This window comes from Mchenga conophoros, linkage group LG19 (assembly GCF_057382185.1).
Source record: "Mchenga conophoros isolate Kocher_MC1m ecotype Shallow Benthic linkage group LG19, M_conophoros_male_GT1.1, whole genome shotgun sequence".
NCBI classification, from domain to species: Eukaryota; Metazoa; Chordata; class Actinopteri; order Cichliformes; family Cichlidae; genus Mchenga; species Mchenga conophoros.
The window spans coordinates 12,690,649-12,716,689 of record NC_140544.1 but is presented as its reverse complement, the minus strand read 5'-3'; the positions used below and the strand labels follow the sequence as shown (position 1 = coordinate 12,716,689).

Below are 26,041 nucleotides of genomic sequence, written 5' to 3'. Positions count from 1 at the left end.
GAAGGGTAATTTTAGTTTAGAGAGATCTTCTTAAATCCACCCAGATATGTTTGGCTTTTATGATTAAACACTTTGTCTTTCTCTAACAAGACAAATGGTCGTCATTTACCACTACATCATTTTTCGCTCATAATCCTGCCAATTTCCCTTCAGAAAAAATGGCTAAGCTGTGAGTCCAGACAGTGGGACGAGAGCTGTTCGCTTATTGAGAATGACTGACGGACAAAATGTGCCATGGAGAGAGAGAAGGAGTTTGTCTTTCACTGCAGATAAGTGCACAGGGTACAGAGTGTGGAGGGAGAGCGTCTCAGTGCTTCTCTTAGTCCTTTGTCTCTGTATGACAGGCGAATGTCCCGAGAAGCAGAGAGAGGCTTTCACCATCCTCGCTCAGCTGCTCAGCCCTTCTGTTCTGCAGTATCACGTTGATCTCAGTGGAAAGAGCAAAGGATGAGCCTGAAATGCTGGATTATTCCGCATTTCTTCTCGTTTCCTCTTTCACAATGGGTTTAAGCTTCGGGAGATCAAAGGAAGTAAGAGAGAGATGAAGGGAGAGGGGGGGAACTGAACAACCTGTGCACAAAACAGCAGGAAGAGAGGAGGGGAAACAGAGAGTGGCTGACAGAAGCAGCCACGGCAATACAGGAGAGAGAAATCCTGAAAATTAAATTCTGCTGTCAGAAACACACTGTGTGTGTGTGCGTGTGTGTAGGCTTTTTTACATATCTTTGTGAGGACCAAAAATTAAAATGTTACTATACTTGTGGGGACCAGCAGTCACTTGTGAGGACAAAAGAGCCTGTCCCCACGAGTTTGAAGGCATTTTTGAGGGTTAGGGTATGGGCCTAGGGTAAGCATTATGTCAATTAGATGTCCTCACTAAGACATCAAAATGAGAATGTGTGTGTGTGGGGGGCACAGATGTACCTGTGTAACCTCTCAAGGAAATTTACAGACTCGCAAACATGGAGAATAAAAAGTTCTGGTGAAAAGGTTCATCGTCTCCTCAGATCTAATAAAGGTAGAAACTTCTCTCTCGAAGCCTAGGATTTAAAAAAAAAAAATTCTCTTTTGTCATGAAGAATTTTGATCTGTACGTGAAAACTGGGCTGCAGTAAAATACTGGAAGATATTTCCCTTAACAGCAACCGTCAGCTCAGCTGGAAGCCTGGAAAAACACTCCTGGGGTGTATTTGAGTCACATAAAACAGAAGAAGGATCCTGTGGCTTTGGTGCTTTATAGAAATAAGTTGATTTTGATTTGGCAAAAATCAATCAGTTGCTTTCCTCCCAATAATGAAATAAGAAATATCAATAGCAAGCGAAATTATATGCGTTAAGGAAGAAAGCTGGGATGTTTTTAGCCGACCTTAGCTTAAAACTTGAAACAGAAAGAATGATAACATATACCCAGCATGTATACATAAATATATGAGGTTGCACATGTGGTGGAATGAGACTGTGTATAAAAGTCTGGCTTGTTCTTTTATGAGGATCCATCTTGAGTGAAACATTTTCTTTATCTCCATCTCGTGTTTGGATACTGCGCAGCAGGAACCTGACAGAGAAACTGAGAGTATCGTGTAATCAGCACAACCCTGGACCTGGAAACCAGAAAGGGGGGGAAATGATTTTTTTCTTTTAAGCCAAAGCTGAGAAATCTGACTCGTTCTTCATCAAAATGACATCAATCAGAGACAAAATGAGACAAGCAATTCTTTTAATTAAATTAATTTTTAAAAGACCACTTTTCCCATTTTCTGTTTTGTTTGTTTTCCCTGTTTGGAAGTGAAGAGTGAAGAAAGGCAAACAGGTGAGCAGGAGGTGAAAGTAAATATAAAAAAGCTGCTCATGAACACAGCCTTTAAGGAACAACTTATCTTTCATCAGCAGGTGTGAACAATGTTCCCTCTAAGCTGCAGGCGTGCGCAATTGCGCACTGCTGGCACGGTCTCTGCGCACAGAAAATCTGCATTGCACACAAAAAAAATCTAACCTGAATTGAAATGAAAGTAAATAGGTAAACTATTCTGTTTTGCAGTGTTAGTCAGTAAGTGACTGACTGCTCCCATATGGGATTAGAACGATGCCACCTTATCCCATAGTCCAGCCAATGATGTGATTCACATTCGTATATACGCAGCTAATCAACGTGGTTGACAGGCTATGACAGCGTCCTTATGTGCCGACACAGGTGTTTTAGCTAGCAAAACGGGGTGGCTGCTGTGGAGTGAAGCCACGTTAATGACAATGTGTACAACCATTGGAGATGTGAGCAGGACAGACGGAACAATTGAGGGAAAAACTGTGGACTTTATACCAGTTTTTAAATTGTGTTGAGAGGACACGTAAAACCAGAGTTATGATAAAAATATATGCAATTTTTTTCCTGAATACTATCATTGTTTATATTTACTGTGAGAAGAAAAAACAGCGTTTTATAAGCAAAATGCTCAAAAGCCTGTGAGCAAAGACAAAAAAAAAAAAAAAAAAAAAAAAAACCCACGCTTCCCTATTGGTCGAAAAATGATATGGCAACATGGCATTTAGTTGTTTAGGAAGGGGGGGAAGTTTTAGGAGTGATGGCGGTGTTTTGAGATGTGAGAGATTTGAGACGTTTAGCGCAAATCTTGTGTAGTTAGTGTGTAGTGTAGTTTTGTTGTGTGTGTCAGAACAATGAGGCGACTGCTGAATGTTACAGGTGTTACAGCGGTGATACATCTCCTGTTGTCAGGCCTGCAGGTATCAGGCTGTTGTTCTCCTTTATCTCATAGTGGACAGAAATTATTTTTTGGAGTGGCACAAATCATTTGTGTGGCATCAGATTTGATGCAAAACAGCTGATTGTTCTGTGAATAGTTTGAAATGTTTGTTTAAAAAAACGCCTTGGCTGCATTTGTAGGTAAACAGCTGCAAAAAACTTTGTTGTTTGCAAAACTCAATTACTTTTTTGAAGAAGTAACTATATAATCAATTGCCCAGCATTGGTCATTATATACTGTATTTTGCAGACAGAGAGTTACAGACTCTCTCCCAGACCACAGACTCATAATACAAGTCAGAGCTTTATTAAAAAAGAAAAGAAAGTTGTGTTTTCAAAATTGGAGTTCAAGTTATTTTTACTTCCAATAGTGTTAACATGCTACACAGATCATGAACAATATTTTTTTTTTCTTTTCATTGTAAGTGGGCTAAAGCAGTTAATTAAAAGTAGTCTAACATAAATGTAAATGCTGTAATTTGATTATTTTAATAAACCATGTGACTTGGATGGATTCGATGCTGGCGTGACCATACTGCACACGTCTGCTGTTGCTCACAGTGGTCCAAGGGACGCTCAGGGAGTTTGCTCAGACACGTGAGAAATTAGAGGGAAGATTGAGTGTGAGATGTTATTTAGTTACATAATGTGAATTGATAATCAAAGGCTGCATGTTTCCTAAGTTGTGCCAAAAAAGAGCAGCAGCAGTCCGGACATATCAACAAATAATTAATCATTGTTTGACAAAATAAGACTGGATGGTGGAGGAAGTAATTACATCCTTTAGGCTAACCACATTTTATTATTTATTAAAGCCACATGTTAAAAATGTAGCTTAAGCTGCAGTCACACAAGGCAAAAGAGTTGTTGGAGACGCTGGCACAAACAAAATTATAGCAAGCATGTTTAATGAATCTGCAGTCTTTGGTTGCTTTGAAGACGGGAGCCAGGTTTGCAACCACTGGGACTTAACTTTGGTGTGTGGGATGGACCGAGCAGCGAAGGAAACTCAGGCGAAGGTTCAAGTCCAAAAAAAAGGTTTTTTTTATTTAATCCCAAAACATAGTTGGTTAAATCATACAAAAAAAAAATAAAAATCAAACTCTTGGCCCATAAAAGAGGTCAAAATAACAGAACTCTACTCAAAGTTAACAACAAACAATACTGATAACTCAAACTTACTTACCTAAGGAGGCAAAGGGGAAACTTAAATATTTGTGAGCTGATCAGCCCACAAAAACACAAAACAGGGGTAAAACACACAAAACCTAACTGAGACTAACATAACGAACTCCAATTCCCCCCCATGATCTCAAGTTATGGAATGAGCCAATTTGCAGTTTTCCATCTAGGCTTGCTCCGCCCCTTTTCCACCTCTTGGCTCCTCAATGAAGAGACTGGAGCAGCTGCAACTAAGGTAACTCAGAAAACAAAGAGATTCAATCATAAATAACAGTGTAAACTAAAATGTGCACAATTATTTTAGAACAGTGTTAAGCAAATTAATTCTAAACCAGAACCAGTTATTTATTATCCTTTAAATTAAATCTTATATCTAAAGAAAGAAAATGTGAAAGCAGTGTCCTTGTTGTTGTTGGTAATATTAGGTGGATATTACCACAGTGTGGCTGTAACTGCAGCCATCACAGTGTGTTACAATGGCAATAAAATAAGTCATTCTGCTATTAGTCTTTAAATAGGGTCGAGTTGGCACTTACATGTAATCTGCTTGTGCTAACATAACAATCAAGTATAAGTCAGGGAAATTTGCAAACATGTTTTGATCAGCATAAACACAAACTCACATAAACTTTTTAGCTTCAGAGTCCAGCCAGAACCTCGAAGATGTGGAACAGAAATTAAGGAATTGCTCCACAAATAATGATGCAGTTGTTGCATGATGGCAATTTAACTGCAAAATTACACAGCGTCTTGGCAACTTTGCTTTGATATGGGAACATAACAACAATGCAATCAACTGGTAAGAAGCTGAGTCGAGTCCCAAGTGTAATCTTATGACAATCTCTCTGCATTTCTAAATTTGGCAACAATTATTTGGAAAACTTTGATAATCTTTCCGAGACTGCACTCAGTCTGAGTCAGACTGCAACTGTTTGGAGGCAAGTTGCCTCCCACGAGAACGAAAACTGGCAACTATCTTGCAATTAAAAATAATTAGCCCAAACAACTTCTATAATCAGTTGCTGGACAAATTCAGTACTATTGCCAGGTAACCACTGATTTTTTTTTACCACGGAGCTCGCTGTCCTATAGCGTGGTCGTCCTGCTTTCTGCCTATGTCAACAAGCCTCAGTAGACATAAAGCACCCATCCTTGGTTCTTCTACTCGTTAGTCCCTCTCACCTGACAGAGATGTGAGTGGAGAACAGTCGATGCAACAGGCACTGATCAGAATGAGACGTGCTGGCCTCAGAGCTGTTACTTTAGTGATGTGAATAAAATGTTTGACGTGTCTGCATCATAAATAGTTTTGTTACAGCTGGATTTTATGAGCTCAGGTGGAAGAGTGTTTATACTTCATGCCGCTTTTAATTAAATTCACGGCATGCCAAGATGTGACAGGATATAATGTTTTTAATCACACAGAGACAGTGAAAAGGAGAAAGTCTGATCATCTTAAATAACTAAGAAAGAAAAAGTTTTCATTTTTTTAAAACCATGATTGATCTGTCCCAGCTGTGCACTGCACCTCTTTTATGCACTGAAGGTAAAAACACTTCTGCAAAGGATGCACCTGTGTGTCCTCAATTACATCTCCTCCTACAGACTCCCCTCTCATCTGTCCTCCAGATGCATTTAAAAAACCGAGAGATCCTTCATCACAGCGTAATGAGACCGATTTCTGGGTTAGAGACATGAGGATGGACATTTAGACCTCAATAAAATAAAAAATAAATCAGTCTCCTTTTAAATGAATGCTATTCATTAGTTTCCAAAATGCTCTTTCCACGGGAGACGACTTTTAAAAGGCCAACAAGGCTAAAATATTAAAACTAAGTGGAACTTATTGATGGCTGTAACAGATAAAACCCGCCTGGTGTCTGGATCTTGGTCAGAAAGCATCAGAGGTGTTTTAGAGCAATGCAGTGAGCCCCAGTGAGGCCAGCTTGCAACAGTGTCAGGTGCCCAGGGCTGCTGGACTTTGATTATTTAATACAAGGCAACAGAGGCCGATCGATCAGCAGAAATGCTTGATGCTAAAAGCTACTGGAGCGTGGGGTTCCTGCCACACCGGGCCCTCCAAATGTCACACACTGCATCTAATAAGAGTGCTCTCCACGCTGCAGTGAACTTTATATCAAGCCTGTGACTTCCCCAGCACTCAGCATTGAGGAAGAGTTGTTTGTGCTGTTGTTTTGCTCAGTGGATGTCTGCAGGCACCCACAGGCAGACTTTTCTGTTGATGGTCATGACTTCAAAGATGGAATTTCAGTAAGGCTGGTGTAATTAAAGAAGACCTATTGTGTTCATTTCCAGCTCCATATTTCTATTCTTGGATTAGAGTAGCCTTTAATGTTTCACAGTCCAGTGGGACTATGTTGAGCCTCTTAGTTTATCCTCTGTAAAACAGGCCATTTTAGTTCCTTTTCCCATCTCTTTTAGCCAACTTTCTAAAGCCAAGATCAGAGGAAAACTGTCTGAAACAGTGTTTGGTGAGAGCAGGGTCAAGTCTGACCTCAATTGTACATATTCATTATATGTAGCTGCAACTGCAGCAGCTATCCGGAAGCAGCTGGATAGCGTAGCGGTAAGACTACACACCTTTGGCGCAGGAGTCACAAGTTTGATTCCTGCTTGGGTGAGTCTGTATCCAGTGAGCAGTGAGGGTTACATTCCATTCCTGTGCAATCTTCCACAACACACATGCTACGGCAAGGGGGAGCCAGGACGCCAGGTCAGGGGGAGGCTGTGCTGACTCCCAAGCTAGGAGAGAGACCAGCTGTATATTTTTATAATACTTACTTTATATGTGTATAAGTAAGTATAAGTATTCATTTGTATCTTTATTCATCATGAATACTAATAAGATACTAGTCTTAGATATAAAGATACTAGTAGATATTAGTAGATACTAGTACTCTTAGATATTATATCTAAGAGTACTAGTATCTTTATTTAGATACTAAATAGAATAATTTTAGTGTATATATATTTATTTATTTTATCTTTATTTAGTAAAGATACTAAATAGTATTTAGTAAAATAAAGATACTATTTAGTATCTTTATTTAAAGAATAAAGTATCTTAGTATCTTAGATATTAGTATCTTTATATCTAAGTATCTTACTAGTTTATTCATTCATGATGAATAAAGATACAAATGAATGATGAAGAATGATAATACTTACTTATACACATATAAAGTAAGTATTATAAAAAATATACAAATATATAAATTTATAATATATAAAAATTTAATTTGAGAATCTTTTTCAGTTCTAAGAGCTACTGGTGGAGAAAAGGGACATGGACCCTGAGCCAAGGTGTGAAAATGGCTACATGGCAACATTAATACAAGATGTGATATATATATATTGATGTTCATGTTGATATCAGCTGGATAGTGTAGTGGTAAGACTCTAAGCCTTTGGGGTGGGAGTCACAAGTTCAAGTCCTCTTCAAGTCCAGTGCTTATCTCTCATGGTGATGAGGTACAACACATGTGCTACGGCAAGGAGGAGTCAGGACGCCAAGACAGGGGGGATATCGTCCTCCCCGAGGTTGGCAACGTCAGGAAGAAGCAACATGAGTCTTTTCAGCTTAGAATGTTGGTTTGTTGAGAGAGAGATCAAGAATATTGAGAGCACAATGAGAGTCCAAGAGTACTGAACTGGTGGCATCCTTCAAAGGCTATGTGGTGTTAGGAGACATTACTCAAAAGCAACAGCAGGCTAAGATAATCAAATTACCTGTGTAGGATGTTAACACATGGAAGTAGAAAAAAAAGTATTTATTTAGAATCAAGAACCTATTTTTTACTCTGTCGTGTCTCAAAAAAGTAATCCAGTTACACAGGTAATTTGATTATCTTAGCCTGCTGTTGAGCATTTTGAGTAATAGTTCTCCTAACACCACGTAGCCTTTGAGAATTATGGCCACCAGTTCAGTACTCTTAGAACTCTCATTGTGCTCTCAGTATTCTTGATCTCTCTCTCTCTCAACTAAACCTCACATTCTTAGCTAAAACACTCATGTTGCTTCTTCCTGACGTTGCCGACCTCAGGGAGGACGATATACCCCCTGTCTTAGCATCCCGGCTCCCCCTTGCCGTAGCATGTGTGTTGTGGACGATTGCATAGGAATGGAATCCTCACTGCTTACTGGATACAGACGCACCCAAGCAAGAATCGAACTTGTGACTCCTGTTCCAAAGACATGTAGCTTTACCGCTACGCTATCCAGCTGCTTTCGGATAGCTGCTGCAGTTGCAGCTACATATAATGAATATGTACAATTGAGGTCAGACTTGACCCTGCTCTCACCAAACACTGTTTCAGACAGTTTTCCTCTGATCTTGGCTTTAGAAAGTTGGCTAAAAGAGATGGGAAAAGGAACTAAAATGGCCTGTTTTACACAGAGGATAAACTTACCAATAGAGGATAGAGATAAAGATACCAATATCTTACCAATATCTACCAATATCTAAGATACTAGTAAGATATTACTTTATTATAGCTAACTAACTAACTAGTATCTTAGATATTAGTATCTCTATTATAGATACTAGTATCTTTATATATTAGTATCTTTATTCATCATGAATAAAAGATTCTTGAACTTTTTTTTCTCATTTGTGTTTTTTTTTTAAATTACATGTGCACTTAGGTAGACATCACCAGGGTATGGAGTGACACATCAGTGTGTCTAATGTTGTGGTTTATGTGCAAGTATACCATCAACACTGACAGAAATACTTTGCAATAGCTGTCCTATGTTGTGACCACTATGCATGAAGGGCATGGTCCCTCGCTATAACGTAGTTCACTCCTGTACAGAATTCATTCAGCTTTTCAAATTTACATAAATCTTCGATCGCTAGCAGTGTGACTCTGAAGTGCTGTACTGTATGTTTGTACGTTTTCTCCCCAACAAACACAGAAATGTCAAAAAAACACCTGCAGGTGTCTTTGGTTTCATTCTATAATACTGGACTTATTTTCTACAAAGGTTTGAACTTTGAGTGTTTAAACAAGAGAGAACAGTGTGAAAATGTTCATGCCTGTCTGAGAAAAGTGTAAAAAGTGTGTAGTGAGGGGTTTTAAAGCCTTAAAACATCTATAATATAATAAAAAATAAAGTTGGCTACTTCGCAGATTTTATCTATTGCGGATAAATGAGATACCACTGTAATATATATTCTCTATAATGTTAGTTTTTTAATATAGGCTAATTTCCTGTTTCCTCTAAAATCTTTTTTAGACGAAGTAACAATGGAGGAAGTGGGACAGACGACCCAGCTGCGGGCTGGGGAGCTCATCATCATCGTGGTGGTACTCATCATGTGGGCAGGTGAGGACAAACCTGTTCAGTAAACCAGGATCAGACGGCCTTTGTGTGGATTACACTCGATTTTCCCAATTTTCTGTAAATACAACACAAAATCCAGCTTTTAATGTTTAGACGATAACAATACCCAGATTTGTCCGATCATGAATGCGAACCATCTCTCCCCCAGGTGTGATCGCCCTCTTCTGTCGCCAGTATGACATAATCAAAGACAACGAGCCGAACAACAACAAGGACAAAGCCAAAAACTCCTCAGAGTGCAGCACTCCCGAGCATCCGACGGGGGGGCTGTTGCGCAGTAAGGTATAACCCACCCCCCTCCCCTCCTCCTCTCCCCGGGTGTCTCCCCCTCAGCGGCGCCGGGCAGGTGAATGGTCCCGGCCACTTCTAGACTTTTTTCCACTGACACTTCATACGCTCCCATGGTGTCATCTGAGCGTCAGGCTAAAGCTGAACATTGCTCCAACATGGCGCCATTACGTGCATGACTACGCAGCATCAGCTCGCAGAAGCCCTCGAGTCATGGCTTCCAATAAGTTCTAATTGATCAATGCACAGAGCCCATTTCATAACCATGTATCGTGTGCTGACAGCACAAGTCCAGAACTAATCTTTATTCCTTTCACTCTCCTACAAACATCAATAAAGCATCCAAGTAGCAGCAGAGGCATCCTCATACTCATTGAATTTTATTGTGCAACTCCTAAGTCCTGCGGTCGTCTCATACCTGTCGTCTTCTTCTCTCCTCCCACAGTTCCCCAAGAACAACAACAATAACAATAGGATGCCATCTGTCAACATCATTGAGGTGTGACTGCCAGGACGTCTTCTCTTTACCTAAAAGACTTTGTGTTCTCACAAACAAGCAGGCCCCTTTTAAGCCCATCTGCTTGTCAGGATGACGCTGGGACTCTGGGCCCCTCGGCAGCGCCTTCTCTCCTTCGGGCCTGGCGCCAGAGCGAGGCCGCAGGACTCTGGGTGTCGAGCATGCTCCCTCCGCCTGCGCCGGTGTGAAAAGCAGCGGCTGCTCCGTGCTCAGTGACTACTGCACTGTGGGGCGGCAGCGATTAGAGCCGAATGGCTCTGGTGTTGGAGAGACTGCAGATAAACAGGCCCCAGGGACCAAAGCTGATAAACAGAGCCAGAGACCTTTTCATTCTCTCTGTCACCTTCTTCTCAGCGTCTTGCAGTGTGTTATCAGTGACCGCAAAACCTGGGCATTTCCCTTTTCTGGGTTGAAATCGTCTCCTCTGCTTTAATCTTTTATATCCACGCATAACTTCATCATTACATGTTGCATTCTGTACTCTTAAGTGGGCTGTTAGGGTGTAGTTGTTTAAATTTTTACAAGGTGCCACCAGTACAGTTTTGTTGTTCTGGTATTTTTGTTTCATTGATCCTCTCTCGGGCAGAAGCTCTTTGCAATCTTGTGGATTCACTTGTTTTTTTTTCCGCCCCCTCAGGGAATCCAGACTCTACCACCTGGCTAATTTATGAGATGTTTCTAAAATGTGTTGTGACAACGCCAGAGCAGCTTTTGAGAGGGCTGCTGCCAAAGCTGAATCACCAGGACTCGATCAACAAGATAAAAACACTTAAAAGGAACCTCTGATCTGAACAAATATTCACAATAGAGTTCATGAGAAGCCAGGTTTCATCCTACTTCTTGTCCCTCATGCTTTTATTCTGAAATGTTACATTCCATGTCCAGAATGAGCCCTTTAGTATTCCCTCGTGTCTTTCTCTCTGAGGGGGATGAATCTCAAAGCATTCTGGAGAGGAGCAGAACTGCCATAATGGAGTGCATTCATCTAATTAACGAACTCTAAAAGGGGCTGGACTCTCGGAAGAAGTGGTCTTTCCTCTTCAGAGACACACAGGAGATCTCTTATATCAGCAATAACAGCCCTCAGAGGAAGTGTAGAATCGAGGACTCAAACGCCGCAGCCTCTTTGAATAAAATCCCGACCTCTCAGCATGTTGTAATGTTCAGGCAGACAAATGAACTGCACGTCCAGTTTGGAGGGAATTAACTCCGAGCCCCAAACGTCCTTAAGCGCTGTTGTAAAAACTTTGGTTTCCAGTGGTTAGCATGGGATTTTAAAAATAAACTAAAAAAAATAAACTAAAAAAAAAAAAATCTTTTTTTTTGTTAAATGGGGCCCAACTTGCAACCCTACGATTTCTTTGTCACCAGACAGAAGGGCTTCTATTCAGACTTTTTCACCAGTTTAAAGTCAACATCTGTGCTGAAACATAATGGTATATGGCACATCTGGGAGCAAAATGACGCATTCGAGGGCTGATTCAAACTCAGTAGTACTGCCTTAAAAATAAATCACACCATATGATTTATCTAATAAGATGGAAGCCCCTGTATCTCACACCGTGATATTTATCTTCCACCCAGTATTTAAATGTGTGTGCAAAGAAAAAGGGAAACATTACAGGTCGATGTGTTGTCTGAAAAGCTGGAAGAGGTGGCTGGCCTTTAATGTGTAAATACATTTAAAATTCCACTCTTGTTTGGTAGCATCAGTCTGAAGAGCTTTTAATGAAATATGACAAGACTAAATGGAAGATATATAGTCTCGTATTGTAAGAGGGTACCGCTACTGCTAGTGAATTTTTTTTGTTTAGACACGGCTGTTAAAGTCCTGTTATTGAATGCGTTTTTCATGGCACTCCTCTACCGTTATGTGCTTCTATTATGTCATTATGCTGTTTATGTGCATTAAAAAGAAGAGTGTTTTCGATGAGGGACACAGCCCTGGATATTTCACATAATCACCCAGGCGTGGTGTTCGAGGGCCATTCAAGCTGCTGGGAATCCGTATCGACGGGCAGCTTCTCATTCTGTGATGCACCGACTCGTCTTTTACTGCGAACGCAACAGGTCCCGGCTCCTCAGCCTTGAATGCAGTAGAAAAGGGAGGCAGTTAAGAGAAAAAGCAATGAACAGAATGAGTAGACTGATAACTAATGCAATGGCAGGTTTCTATCACTCACGAGCAGCGAGCCCTGCTATTTGCTGCACACCATTTCCCCGGTCTCCTTTCACAATTTCTTCCTCTTCACCGCAACTGTCACATGAAGGTTTAAAATGTGAGTCTGTCTAATGTAAAGGTCTCTCCTGACTAACACTTCTGTCTAGCCAGGACAAACTTTGGGAAATTTTCTGTGAAGTGATCACCACTTTACTTAAAACACTTCACTCAGCTGAAGGCTGAATCCGTTTTATCCCCCCGGAACATTTTCCCCGGTGGCAGACTCTCCGATCAATAGGCATCCGTCCACACAGTGAAGGATAATGACGAGAATCGTCTCCAATGATTTCTTTGAACATCCAACAACATATTTATCCCCTGCATTCCCCGAAACAGTGAAAGTCCTTTGCTCCTCTTTGGTATCGAGTCAGCTAGCAACGTATGAAGTTCATTTTAAAAGTTGTGATGATGGTACGCGTGTTGACACTGTAAATACTGTATTCCTTATTAAAGATTTAAATGTAGGGCTATCGTGGCAGGTTGTCAAACTTTACCAATAAATAGTTTGACATTTTGGGAATTTGCAGTTACACGAGAAGATCGACACTTCTCTTAGCAGCTGGTTAAATTACAGCCAACACATTCTCAAAGTAAGGCATCGAATGCCAGCACGTTGCTATCCTGGGGTAGAAAATAATCCTGTTTTGTCAGATGCTACAAGATGTCCTATGGTGCTGTTACCTTAATGCACCAGCCACAGCCACCACAACACAACAGTCCAGTTTTAAAGACCCGCAAAGTGAACATTAGGAAGTTGGAAGTTTGGGTCGTCTGCTGTTCCCGTTGGGAGCTTTCTGTTTAACTCTTCAGTCGCTCTTCAGCTGTGTAATGAAAGCTGGAGCTTCTTGGGTTAGAGTTCGCACTGGGTCACTCCACTTCACTTTCCTGTCTAATGTTTGATCCGCAGCTGTCCCAAAGTGAATGCAAAACCAAGGGGTCCTATGCTAGTGTCCAAATTTCATGATTACAATTAATTTCCGTCTCACTAACCTCATAAGTCCCAAAGAACAACTGTGTGCATCTGTGAGAAACCAGCAGTTTTAACAAAACAGCAGTATTTGCCCCCTGGGAATGAGAATGGGTTGCTGGCTCGAGCAACAGTACAAACGCGGAAGCGCAGTCAGTCTCTTCATCTAACTAATGGCTGAGAAAGCCATCAAGTGGATGTCTGAAAGTGCCAACCCTTTCCCTTAAGGGTTGCAGCTTCAGCAGCTGAGCTCTCCAACTTAATACATGAAAATTATTTATTTGGTTTTACACACAAGTGTTTGACCATGTTTAACAGCTACACAGTGGCATAACATGTCTAATTAAGTGGAAGGCATCTGGGTATCTAATTAGAGTCCACTCATTACAGACAGTGGACAGTGCAGTTCGCTTAGCCCATCGCTGCTGCTACTGAAAAACTGATTACTGGGATTTAAGTTGGCTGAAGGCAACACCCAGCTGCTACCACTCTGACTGGAACAGGTTAAGCAAACGGTGGCCAGATGAAAAATCTTTCCTTAATCGCACTCGACAACCGGTGACGACAGCACGAACTCAACATTCCACGTGAGCCCTGTGGCGTCAAACCACTCATTAAAAAAGGCCCGAAACCTTTTCGCCTGCTACCGTTTGTGCTAAATCAATGCCTGAGAAAAAAAGAGGGGAGACGATGCTCTGTTGCAGTGACGGACCGTTTCGCAACAATCGCTGGATTTTAACAACACATCATGTGTTTTGTTTTAGAGTAGAAACATGCCTGGAAATACATGAAGTTTGACCGTTTCATTATGGGATTCTTGAAATTTAGGAATGAGGATGACGAAGAAGCATGGTTTAGTAAAAATTAACTGCTTTACTAGTGCTATCATGTTTATATTCATTGTATGGAGTGTACAGCAGTCATTGCTTAAAGAGGGCTAGCATGGTTTAACTATTATGCACAAGGTTACACAACTTCAATTATGAAGAATATGGTGTATGCTTACTTGTGTATGCTTAAATAAAATATCTAATATTTTCAAAATAGAGGTGTGTGTTTGCTCCTTGTTAAAAACCATGAGGACAGCTGGTAATGCACCAGAGAACAGATGCGACTGGTGATTTCTAAGCTTTAAGAAAAGAAAAATAATATATATTTCAGCAAGAAAAAAGCTTAAATTCAGCAGACTACAACTGACAGGCTTCTCCTACGTTTAAATAAAAATACAGTTTAGTTTCACGGTTGCTGTGTGTTACGTTTCGGTGTTGTCAGTGTTTTGTTTTTGCGTGACTGTCATGTGTTTCCTGTTTTACTTTGAAGGTCTGTTGTTATCTTAGTGTGTTCAGTTTACGTTTCCTTGTCTCGTCAGGTCTAATTTGCCCCAGCTGTGTTTCCCTCCTGTGTTTCATTCCCTGATTGCTCCTTCTATGTATTTAAGCCCTGTGTGTCAGTTGGTCATGGTTGCGATCTCCCCCGTGTTGTAAATAGATTTGTCGATACTTTAGTTTTGGGATTTTGGTGGAGAGCTGTAGTTTTTTTCTCGTGTGTTTTTTTTTCTTATTTTTATTTTCATACGTTGCACGCCGGTTGCCTAGGCCGGGGTGTAACACTGTGGAGGAATCAAAGTTTGACAAAGAGATGTGTCCTGCTGAAAAATGCAGCCGTCAACGTGGTTTTGGGCGAATGCATTTGCCGTCCAGTCAGCAGCTAAGAAAACGTGCATGAATTCGTAATGGCTCAGAAATCAATGAGGCTTTAGCAGCGAAACGACAAATCACTCGAAGCCTACTCGAGTCCAACATTAGACTGCATTTGCTTTCGCATGTATCAATACGAGAGCGACCGCCGGCTCGACTGTTTGGCTGAGCAGGCGAAACGAGGCGGTGGGATTTTATAGCTGACTCGTTATTTGTAGTCTGTTTTGACAATTCCCAACACAGCTGCAGGAAAACTGTGAGGCACGTCAGGTAAACACAAAGCTGTGTTACTGCCTCCGAAGGAAAGAGGAGGGGAGGGAAAGTATAACACACAAAATAAAACACAGCTGGAAGGTGTGGATCAGCGCGCCAAGTGCCCTGCAGTCTGCAGTTTCACGAGGCCTATGCTGACACACACCTACGTACCTTCTGGCTGGCCGGGCGGGGACAGGCTGCCCTACTATCTGCACAGACGGGATTACTTTAACCGCATGCATTATTCGTGGAAAAGACCCCTGCTTCGTGCTTCTGGGCCGCCTGTGTTCACCTGGGCTGTCAGAATAAAACTGACAAAATGCAGCATTATTCACCAAACATTAACACGGGAAGACAACTGTACTGGGAGCTGAGCATTATTATGATGACTCTCTGACTCTAGGGAGTGGGTTCTCTGCTGAGAGCCGGTGGCACTTACACTTTTCATGCAAGGTTTAATGAGAGCACAGTGCATTGAATCCACCGAGCAGCAAAGAGTACAAAGAGGTCGCTGCTGCTTTACAATAAAAACAACAACAATTTAAACGAATATCTATAATTTAAACACCTTCCTGTTTAACCCCAAGTTGTAGTGTGTGGCCAAAGAGGTAATTTGATTAGCAGTTCAAAAGAAAAGGTATGAAATCTCCACCATCAGGAAGATCCCTCAAACCTCAGGAGAGGTAAACGCTGCTCTATATGAATTAATACAGTACTGCACAAAAGTCTTGAGCCACCATCACTTCTTTGTTTTGATTCCAAGCAGTCAGACTTCCTAAGAGTTTTTTTTAAGGTGGCTTTGAGGAATAGTTCTCCAGCTTTCTGCAGGTCTTTCAAAGTGTTTCTTTGGACACTGGCTGCTTTTTCAACCATTTTCAGTCCAGACCCTGTACCTGAGCATTTTCAAATGATTATTTGTTTGTTTGTTAAGCTGCTTAAAACTAAACTATGACTCACTCAAGGGAAAAAAAAGAAGGGTAACGTAAGAGACTATTTTTAATTGTATCTTTAGGCACCTTGGTAGTAGCAGTCTGTTGCAGAAACTTGTCATTTGTTCCCACCACAATACCATCTGGAAAGCATTTGATTGGCAAAGCTTCATGTTTCCAACATGATAACGATCCCAAACACTTCCAGTCCAGTAAAAGCAGACCTGGACAGAAAAATACACAATGAAACACTACCAGTCAACAACTGGCCTGCCCAGAGCCTGGACCTCAACATCACTGAAGCAGTGTGGGATCCTCGAAACACAGCCAACATCCAAAGGAGAGCTCTGAATGTCCTCAGAGAAGCCTGGAGAACCATTCCTGAAGACTACTCAATGAAATTATAAGAAAGCTGCCGAGAAGAGTTCAGACTGTGTTGAATAAAAAGGTGGTGATACCAAATAGTGACTTTCAAGCTTGTTAGAGTTGTACAGACCTGCTTTGCATGCTGCATTTCTATGTTTGCTCATCTGTCAATACATTGCTGTACCTCTTTCCCATTTTCATAGCAAATATAAAAATAGAAATACACAAATTTTGTTTTGTTTTTAAATGAGGGGTGGCTCAAGACTTTTGCACAATAGTGCATCTGATCCTAAACAGTCAATGAGACATTTTTGTCCTTTTTGCCTTTATATCAAATTTGCACAGTAGACCAAGCTTACGTTTGAATTCTATTTTTACATTATTTTCTTACTCTCACACTGTTGAACAGCCGGTGCTCCAGCTGAAGGATTGAAAATTAAAACTGTCTTACGCACATCTAAACACTAATTTAATGAAACCCGACTCCGACATGCTGCGATACTGAGAGGTCCGTTACCTTACACACTGCAGGCTTTTCTCCACAGCTTCAAACTTAATAAAATTACAACTTTATCAATTCAGACGTACTTTTCCAGTCTTCCTGCTAACGCACTTTTAGGTGAATATGCTTGGAGTTGGATTAACAAACCCCAGGTTGAGCTGAAAAGCTCACCCTGATTGCTGATGTTTAAGTAAGTGAAGTCAGACATGGAAGAGATATGCTGGATATCCTGAGCTTGTGTCACAGTGCAGGAAAAAACCCCAAACATCACTTTCAGCTGATGCCTTTAAAAGAAAGCACAAAGGACATTTGTTTAGGCCACAATCCTAATAAACAGGCACGATTATGAAAAAAGAAATTGCACTGAGAACTGTTTTATTCCCAGAGAGAGTATTATAATTCAGGACACAATCAGACACATTTACACCACCGGTAATGTTGGACGAAGATGAAACAGCTGGTATGTGGGTGAACTGACCTGGCAGGTATGACATAACAGCCTGCCTCCATATCAAACTCAAAAGTGCGTCAGTAAGTGTGCCGCAAACAGCTGCTTGCAAATCCTGATGATAGCGAGCACATGTTTCAACACATTACAGAGTTTTCAACCATTTAAAAAGACATTTCACGTGCCTGAAAAGTTTTCCTGCTTCTTCCCCATATCAAAATATGACAAATCCCTGATAACCTGTGATGTACTGATCCAACTTTCTCAGTCAGATAGATACCTTGGCTGTGAGTATCTGTTAGCCATCAGCATTTCTCACTGTGACGATGAGGCTTGAACATCGTTTTCAAAATTGTAGATGACTGTGGAATTGCCATTAGCCACGCTTTTCAGACGTCAAAACAAATCAACACTTAATTAAAAATAACCAACAATCTAGAAAAAAAGAACTTGTTAGCGTATCAAGCAGGATATTATGTGACAGCTCGTAGGATAGTGAAGAATTTAGCAGGACAGATGGGCCCGATGTCACTTGGAAGGATGCAAGTACTGGATCGGCACACACCACATTGAAACATGCACCAATTTTTAAATAAAAGACAAACGTAGAATCTAAAGAAAGAAAGAAAAAGCAAAAGTGCAACAACAAAACAGACAAACCAGGCAACCAAATACAAATTCACCCAAGAAACAGAAAAAGTGCAAATATTTGACACAAGGAAAAACGAGCCCCTTCCAGACACACACCTTCCTCCTCAGTAACCCCACTGCCCGATCCACACAGCTGCACTGTACCAGAGGCCCTGCACTTGTATGAATACAGTAATTACCAATAACACGTACATATTTTCTTTTCAGTTATTAAAACATTATTTTTATCGAGAGGAGGGGTCTCTTTGTGTGTGAGGGGCGGAGTACAGCTCTCTCAGCAGCACTCTGCACCTTCTTATCGACATCAGTGGAGAGAGCTAAATATTTAAAGCGTGGCTACACTTCACTACAGCGCTTGTGCGTGCTGTGCCTCTCTCCATGACGTCTGAATGTTGCCAGCAGCGAGGTTATGCATGTCTGAAAAGGGCCGTATTACACCATAACAGTAAAGGGTTTTTTCACACAGTGTTTCTTGCTCAGACATTTTAGAGTCGAGGACAGTGGTATCTTTCAAACAGTTTAGGAACTTTTGAAAAGCGTTCGTGTGAGCCATAGTTCTTGCGTTGCCATTCTCGGAGCGTCATCTCTGGCTTTGTACCAAAGCGACTCTGGTAATTTCTGAAATTAAGCAGATTCAGATGGAGATTATTACAACTTTAAATAAAGCTAAACTAAAACTAGATATAAAACATGACATTATGTGCTGGTAAAACTAAATTTAGAGGATATTTTCATTTAATCTTTGACAAATCTGACAAAACAGTCAGGAAGCATTTGATGAACTTCACTAAGATAGTCTGAGACGACTGAACAAAGCCAGACAACTAAAACTAAACTTGATTTTTTACAAAAAGACAAATAAAACTCAGACTCGTTTATTCTGAATCCACAAAAAAAATAAAAAATCAAAAAAGGTGGCGTACCGGCGGGTGAAGTCGGAGGGATGCTGCCACCGTTTCCCATCCTTGCCCGCTTTCTCACCAGCAACACGGTTCAGCACACTCAGCAGCTCAGACATGACACCTGAAGGAGGCACAGATGTTAGAACATCAAAACTGAAGGTCATACGTGACTCAAGGGAAGAGTCATGACACAGAGGGGGGAAATAAAACCCCACAACACAAGCTTCCAAGTGAGAGACGTTTACACGTTAACTTACATCTATAAAATAATTACTTTTACTGTCATTACTTACAGTAAAAGTAACTGTATTACTTAGTTATTACTTTCTGTACCACTAACTGCTTATTTAATCAATTAAAAGTCACCAAAGCTCTCTGGACTCAGTAGCCGTGGAGCTCTAAAACTCCATTGCCATTAACATCAGCACTAAAACTGTGCACCGCGAGCTCCATGGCATCGGTTTCCATGGCCGAGCAGCTCCTGTAGGTGTAACGTGTAGGTGGCCCAGTACTTAGTAATAATTTCACAGATTTATTTATTCTAACTAAAGCTTTGAAATAAATCATACCGGTAACACTACATGCTGGTTGGATTTAAGACAGACCCCTGCATGCAGTAGCTGACAATCGACCTGCAGCAAAGTTTACACACACAAAAAAAATAAAAAATAAAAAATAAACGCCACCAAGCTTAAAGGTCAAGACAGTTTTTTTATTTCTGTGTGGAGGCGAACAGAATCACTTTCCTTCACCTTTAAGTTTGTTTATCGTGTGATCTGATAAAGCACTCTTACTGGCATTTTACCTGCAAAGGTTTGGATAGATTACAGAAACAACCGTGGCTGCTGTCAACTGTAGAAAAATGTTTTCTTTCTCTTCGGCGCGCTGTGTGTGGAGTCAGAGAGGCTCCGCCATAAACAACTACAGCGCCATCCTCGCTGCTGCTGCGTCATCAACTTTCATGTCGGCTAAAAGTGAAGCTGCTCAGGCTGAATCTCAGAATCACTTTTTACAGCCAACATACGTCTACATTTTAGTCGCAAACTCGAGGTAAATGTTAAATGCGTCCTTTACTGTGAAAACATAATCCTTACTTCAGCTAGTTTTCTTCACATGTGACTCAGTAATGGTAGAAACTTCATCTCTGGCTCGTAAGGGCTGACCAATCAGCTTGCCTGACATACGTCTTTGTTGCATTTTCATTACTAGCCATCAGTGCAACATCCTGCAATTACCAGAACCCTGCACACATATTCTTGGCCTATCAATCAAATTCCTTTCACTTCGCTATGTGGCAAACTGAAACGATTTCATGAGAGTAGCATTTAATGTTTAAATGGATCCAGCTTAAAGTTTCAGTTCTAATGTACAGCCATCAGCTGAGGAAAACAACAGCACTGAGAGCGCACTCAATAATAAAATATAACTAGAATTAAAAAAAAAAAAAAAAGATCATTTCCTGCTCTGTGCATCACATCACCATATTAACGATGTACTGCAGCATTCATCTCCGGTGCTTTTTACAAGAATGTTGCCTTTTACTTTTTACTTTTGAAGCCTTCGTAGATTTTTAACAACCATCTGATAACATTTCTGGAGTAGGTGGCACTCGCAGGGATCGTTTTTTTGTAGAATAAGTCATGATCTGTGAAACACCAAAGATGTGACATTCATGTCAAGTATGTAGACGGAGATTCGTAATTCGGGGCCCAGGCCAAGTCCGATCCAGGTTAAAGGTTACTTTGTCAGAAAGCGAAACAATGTTTTCAATTTGTACCTTATCCTTGAATTCATGAGCACATACTCACAGCACAGCACACGTAAAGCATCAGCTACAATCAGGCTCAGAGGACTACTGAAAAATCATTTCAGGGAGGCATTGCCATGATGTCTGCCACCATTTCACGCATGTTTCCATAAATATCATAGTAAAAAACATTAACTGTCAGTTTCCTCTGAGGTAAAACATCAAAATAAATATTTAAAATAGGAGAAGAAGAAAAGAAATATGGGAGAAAAGAACAACAGGTTCTTACCATTATGTGCTCCTTGTTTCTCTTGCATGTGTCTCATTACTGAATGGACATAGAGTCTCTTTTTCTTCTCCCAGTCTGACCTCCTGCTGAAGATCACAGGCCTGAAAAGATACAAGCACATGGCCCCACAAATCTGTAAATATGAGGCTTCTAGAGAACAGGCCGAGCGCCTCTAAAAACCAGAGCGAGGCTAGTGTGGTCCCACTGCTCCCCCTAGAGGTAACAGTACCTTTGAGTCCCGGAGCACTTGGCAGTCCGAGCACGCGACTCTTCCTCTGGTTTTGTGGTTTGCTGGCATGGAACAACAACTTTTGATTTCACCTTGAGGAAGCACAGAATATTTGTGTATGATTGCTGGGTTATCACAGTTTTTTTAGCTTTACAAATATCATTAATTTGAGAAAAACTTTTAGAGCATTTTCTTTGAACTCTTAATATGACACAAAACACAAACAAATATATTTTAGTTAATAAAAATTCAGGTAGAGCTGATGGGCTACACGGGCCACAGGAATCATGCTGACCTAAGGGAGTATTCTGCCTTGCAATGTTATCCTCACAACCAGAGGAAGGTGGGTAACAAACCCTGACACCAAACCAGGCAGAGACCCTCAGTGAGACAAAGGAGAGCTCGCCAATGTCAATCAGCTTAGAAAATATCTGTGTCGATCCACTATAGCTCAACATTTACCTCTCCAGAAATGCCCTCGAACACGACTGTGATCAAACTGATTGGTAACAATATGCTGTGTAAAGAGCTCAATCATGGCAAACACATGGATTTATGCAGAGATATTCCTCCAAGTGCACCACAATCTGCTCAGTTCAGCTAACATACCCCTGGATTAGCGAGGGTCATGATTTCCAAGTGTTACAAATGACAGACGTTACTTTTGTCTTAAAATATACGTTTTCCCTTGTTTTTAAACCGCAAAAATGGGCCTAGGTGCTATGACGTCACCATTATTTTCATCTTGGGTAACTTTATATTATGAATCACGTTGTGATGAGTGAAGGGTGGATTCTCAGTGAAACCACAGTCGATGAGCATACCCTCGATAACCCGCCTTTTATGCCTCTCAAAATGATCAAAATGTATAAAATGTACTTAATGTTTTACTCAACATGACATAAAACGATCAGCAAAGTGTTAACAGAGTTCACAGCTGAGGACTGATTTACAGTCTTTTTTTCCACAGTCGCAGCTATCGCCCCCTTGACGGCAGGTTTAAGGCACTTCTGTGTAAGCTTCATCTTTCATATCCAGAAGACGCATCAATATTTTATAATTCAATACTGGCTTTTCAGACAAAGAGGTTACATGGGGTTAAGTCTGTTTAGGCTACGATACCAACTTGATTGTTTGTTAAGATTTCAATTAACACACATCTTCCAAATTGTCTGAGATGCACCACTGCACACGTCCCTAGTAAAGCATGCTGCATTAGAATGGAGTTCAAAAGCATCACGAACTCACTGAAGTAATTTGCTTCCTGATAGAGAGATTTGGGACAATTGGGGCCAATTCTCTGCACTATTTTGGCTCTTACGGCTCAGTTATGGCACTGGGCAATGTGAGGTGGACCCGTGGCTGAGATAGGAGCCAAAATTAGGCCAAACATTCATTGCTATCTGGGTCAGGACAAAACTTTGTCTGATTTATTTGGATGTTCTTGTGTGTTCTTGCAAAAAAAAAAAAAGAAAAAAAAAAGAAAACATATACAGAGCACTGCTGTAAAGAACAGGAGCAAAGTGTACCTGTACTTGAAGAGGTAAGGTATTTTCCCAGGCGTCCTCCAGATTGGTGTCTTCTGTACTGTGTCCAGATGACTCTGATGCCAGACGTCTGTCACTAGCAGTGTTTGGACTGACTTTGCCATACGGAGAGGATTCAAGCGTGGGAGGACCGATATCCCACACCCCCTCAGTCTCACCTTCTAAACTCTCCACAACGGAGGTCATCAGCTCCATGAAAGGCCCACTGACAGCAGGACTCAAGTCGTCCACTGCAACAGTAAAGCCTCCAGAGGTCACAGTTTGTTTATTATATTGTGGCTTGGGTGATCTTTGAGGATGACAGCCATTCTCAACCACCCTGAGATGGGGATTTGAGTTACCAGTGAGCTGTTTAGAGTTCAATAACCCATCTCCTTTATGGTCATTTATGGAGGAGAGAGATACATAGCCTCTATCATCACTGACTCCCAAACTCTCTCGTCCAACTCTTCTTTCCATCTCTTCTAAGTCTTGAACAGCAGGAACAGCAGGAAATTGTTTCTCTGGAAACGTGTTGCAATGTGGAGCTGTGCAGCTTTCTGCAGGATCCAAATTACCTGCTGCAGTGCAGGTATTAATGGGATTGAGGTAACATATTGTATTTACATCATAGTCAAACACAGGGGAAAATTTTAAAAGGATATTCTCAGATGTAATATGTTTTTGTACGATCTCCTCTTCACCTCCTGGATCTGTGGAGGATCCACACTGCTTGATGTGCTCCGAGTGTAGCCAAGAGTTCACAGGCTGTTTTACTGCACTCCCAACATTTTGCTTTTTAGGTAAAGGTTCAGGATAAGACAATGTTGATTGCTGTCTCACAAAAGGGCTGTAATAGTCCGTAAAACACTCGCGATCAGGGGACAAAGCCTGTGGACTAAGGGGCTTTTTTAACGGACTAACATACCCTTCATCAGGACTGGAATAGTACGGTTTCCTTTTATTTATCCAGTTATTACGGACCTCAATTTCTAAATGATTAAATGTAGAAAACCTTCTCGATTGCTGCAGATCAGCCTTTCTGTTACAGGTCATCCTTGAATACATGGAAAGAGGTTTCAAACTTTCGCATATGGGTGGTTTCAGACAGCAGACCATCACGTTATTTCTTGCTTTTTTATCCATACCTGTTGAGGGTGAAGAAAATTCAACATTATCAGTTATTTTCTTCCCAGCACACGCGATTTCTGGGCTGACCACTCAAACCTTATGCCATTTATTTGTTCCCCCATTTTTGTTTAGAAAACAAAAACCTCCAATATAACAAAAGTTTTCCAACTTTAAACATTTAGCCAGCACAACACCAACACAAATATTAATCACAACCTCCATGAATGTCCTCCTAGTTGCTCAAACTAACCAATACACTGTCGTATCCCACAGTAAAACTTAAATAACACAAAGGTCACTTGTCTTGTGTTGTTATGAGATCATGCAGTCCACACAACCCATAAGCTGTGAGTTTTAAAATCAATTTTGCACTTACTCACCCAGGACTTTATGAGCCATCTCCACCTGCTTTGTCCTTTTGGCTACCTATTGTTGCTGTCAAAGCCAAACACAAAGCACAGTGTCATCTTCAAACTTTTCTTAAAGGTTATTATGCAAAGTTTTTACCAGTGGCTCCATAGTGTAATGGTTTACACATTCACCTAACAGGATACCTGGTCTGATCCCAGGACAAGGCACCAGGCTTGTGCCCCCCGAGTTCTGGCGTAAAAAGCTGCAGATCAAACCTGCAGAGTTACCTGCTCTGACGACCACCTGTAAATAAGCAAGCAGCCAAAAGTAGCTTTGGAATTAAAAATAATAATAAAATAAATATTCACGGTAGAATAAAAGCAAAAAGGAAAATACAAAACTGCAAAGCAACTCTAACCTAACTCAAGTAATCTCCAAACTAACAAAAACTCCAAACACTAACATGCACAAACAACTCTAATATCACCCCAGGGAGGGTTTGAGCTTCCCCCAATTTTTTAAAAAGTGGATTTACATTTAAATCAACAACAACAAAAACTTTTTCTTTATGTAAATCCAGAAATTCAATCACTACATTACAAGTCACTGATTTGAACTGTGCGGTTTTGTTTTGATCTTTTTTTGTCTTTGAGTTCGATTTCGGGGGGCAGCAGCCTGCTGTTCAACGCGTGAGCCAATTAAAAAATAATTTTCCCATTTATATTGTTAGTTAACGTAACTTAAATTATGTTGAAAATTAAATATAATGCTATGGGTTTGGGGAACTTTGTACATTCTCTAAAAAAACAAAAGCAAACTATATCACCACTAAAAACACTTGCGTGCATTTCACTTTAGTTTTTTTACGTTTCGGTTTATTAGCTTAGAGTTAGCCAAATGGTTAGCCAAACAGCCGAAATCAGTTTAGTTGAGCCCAAACGTTCCTCCGCACTTGGTTAAAGACAAACTTTTTGTTGGCCTTAGGCCTGGAGACTCTAGCCCCGCGTTATTTTTTATATTACCTAACTTACTTCGCACCTGCTCGGTCCTCAAAAACACACGTCCTTGCGCACGCTCAGGGCTAACATTAGCTTTTAGCTTGTTACCTTCATCGATATTTTGGATATGCTACAGCTATAAGACCACACAAATAACATGAAATATAAAACACCTCTTTCTTGGAAATTAATCTGCTAGACACGCAGACGCTTTCCTCTCTCGGTAGCGCGCACAGGTGTTTAAACACACGACGCACATAAAGGTTAAATGAGCAGGCGACACCGCAAAGCTCAAACTTGAGGTGAACAAACTGACATGAAAACGCTCACATGTTGTTTACATCTGTGCTAACGCTTCTGATTGGCCAGAGGCTTAAAGTACATTTAAAAAGATTAGTCTATATAGTTATTTGTGTCTCTTCAGTTTAGGCCCACACACTGGAGTAAGGTTACGGTTTACATGTTAAATGTCACTGCCCTTTTATTGACTTTATTTTAATTGATGTGTCATCTGGCTTTATCGATAAATCCAGGGATCATCTGCAAATCAACTAATAATCTTAAATATTGATAATAAAAATGTATTATCTCCAATTTAATACTTTTTTGGATAACCTTTTCCTTTCATAAATGAAATAATTTACTTGTATTTACTTGTATTACCTAAACTTTTATGATGTGAAACAAATGACAAATATGCAAAACACAAAGTCATCAGA

General features: G+C 40.7%; 2 protein-coding genes across 9 annotated transcripts in view; one reads left to right on the top strand and one right to left on the bottom strand.

The window, feature by feature from the left end:
• The window catches only part of fndc5a (fibronectin type III domain containing 5a), a 45,666-nt gene extending 31,328 nt beyond the window's left edge, over window positions 1-14,338 (top strand). The window contains exons 4-6 of one of the 2 annotated variants that reach the window (XR_014889944.1): window positions 9,201-9,290; window positions 9,457-9,654; window positions 10,042-14,338. Coding sequence is in view for 1 of the 2 variants with exons in the window: in XM_085257225.1 (XP_085113351.1) it covers window positions 9,201-9,290; window positions 9,457-9,590; window positions 10,042-10,101 (284 nt within the window). In the remaining variant the exon portion in view is untranslated. The remainder of the gene's footprint in view (window positions 1-9,200; window positions 9,291-9,456; window positions 9,655-10,041) is intronic. The other variant, XM_085257225.1, reaches the window with a different exon arrangement.
• A 3,057-nt stretch (window positions 14,339-17,395) lies between these two features.
• On the bottom strand, window positions 17,396-25,746 carry LOC146551856 (uncharacterized). 7 transcript variants are annotated; one of them, XM_085257884.1, is made up of 9 exons: window positions 25,496-25,746; window positions 24,528-24,627; window positions 24,354-24,408; window positions 23,547-23,990; window positions 22,846-23,423; window positions 21,317-21,408; window positions 21,088-21,188; window positions 19,073-19,172; window positions 17,396-18,767 (listed from the first exon to the last, which is right to left on the bottom strand). In XM_085257884.1, exons 3-9 carry the CDS (start codon window positions 24,370-24,372, stop codon window positions 18,635-18,637), a joined length of 1,467 nt encoding a protein of 488 aa, XP_085114010.1. In that variant the 5' UTR covers window positions 24,373-24,408; window positions 24,528-24,627; window positions 25,496-25,746; the 3' UTR covers window positions 17,396-18,634. The 7 variants fall into 7 exon arrangements, with proteins under 7 accessions (XP_085114010.1, XP_085114008.1, XP_085114007.1 ...); XM_085257882.1 differs by having other exon boundaries at window positions 22,846-23,990; window positions 24,516-24,627; window positions 25,496-25,745; XM_085257881.1 differs by lacking the exon at window positions 25,496-25,746 and adding an exon at window positions 25,356-25,466 and having other exon boundaries at window positions 22,846-23,990.
• Between the last annotated feature and the right edge of the window lie 295 nt (window positions 25,747-26,041).

Excerpts from the sequence above, each read along its gene's own strand:
- LOC146551856 (XM_085257882.1), bottom strand. Across the intron at positions 21,409-22,845 it reads CCTTACCTCTTCAAGTACAG|GTGAAATCAAAAGTTGTTGT; the intron begins GTACACTTTGCT and ends TGCTTCCTCAAG. Across the intron at positions 18,768-19,072 it reads CCCTCCGACTTCACCCGCCG|AAATTACCAGAGTCGCTTTG; the intron begins GTACGCCACCTT and ends GCTTAATTTCAG.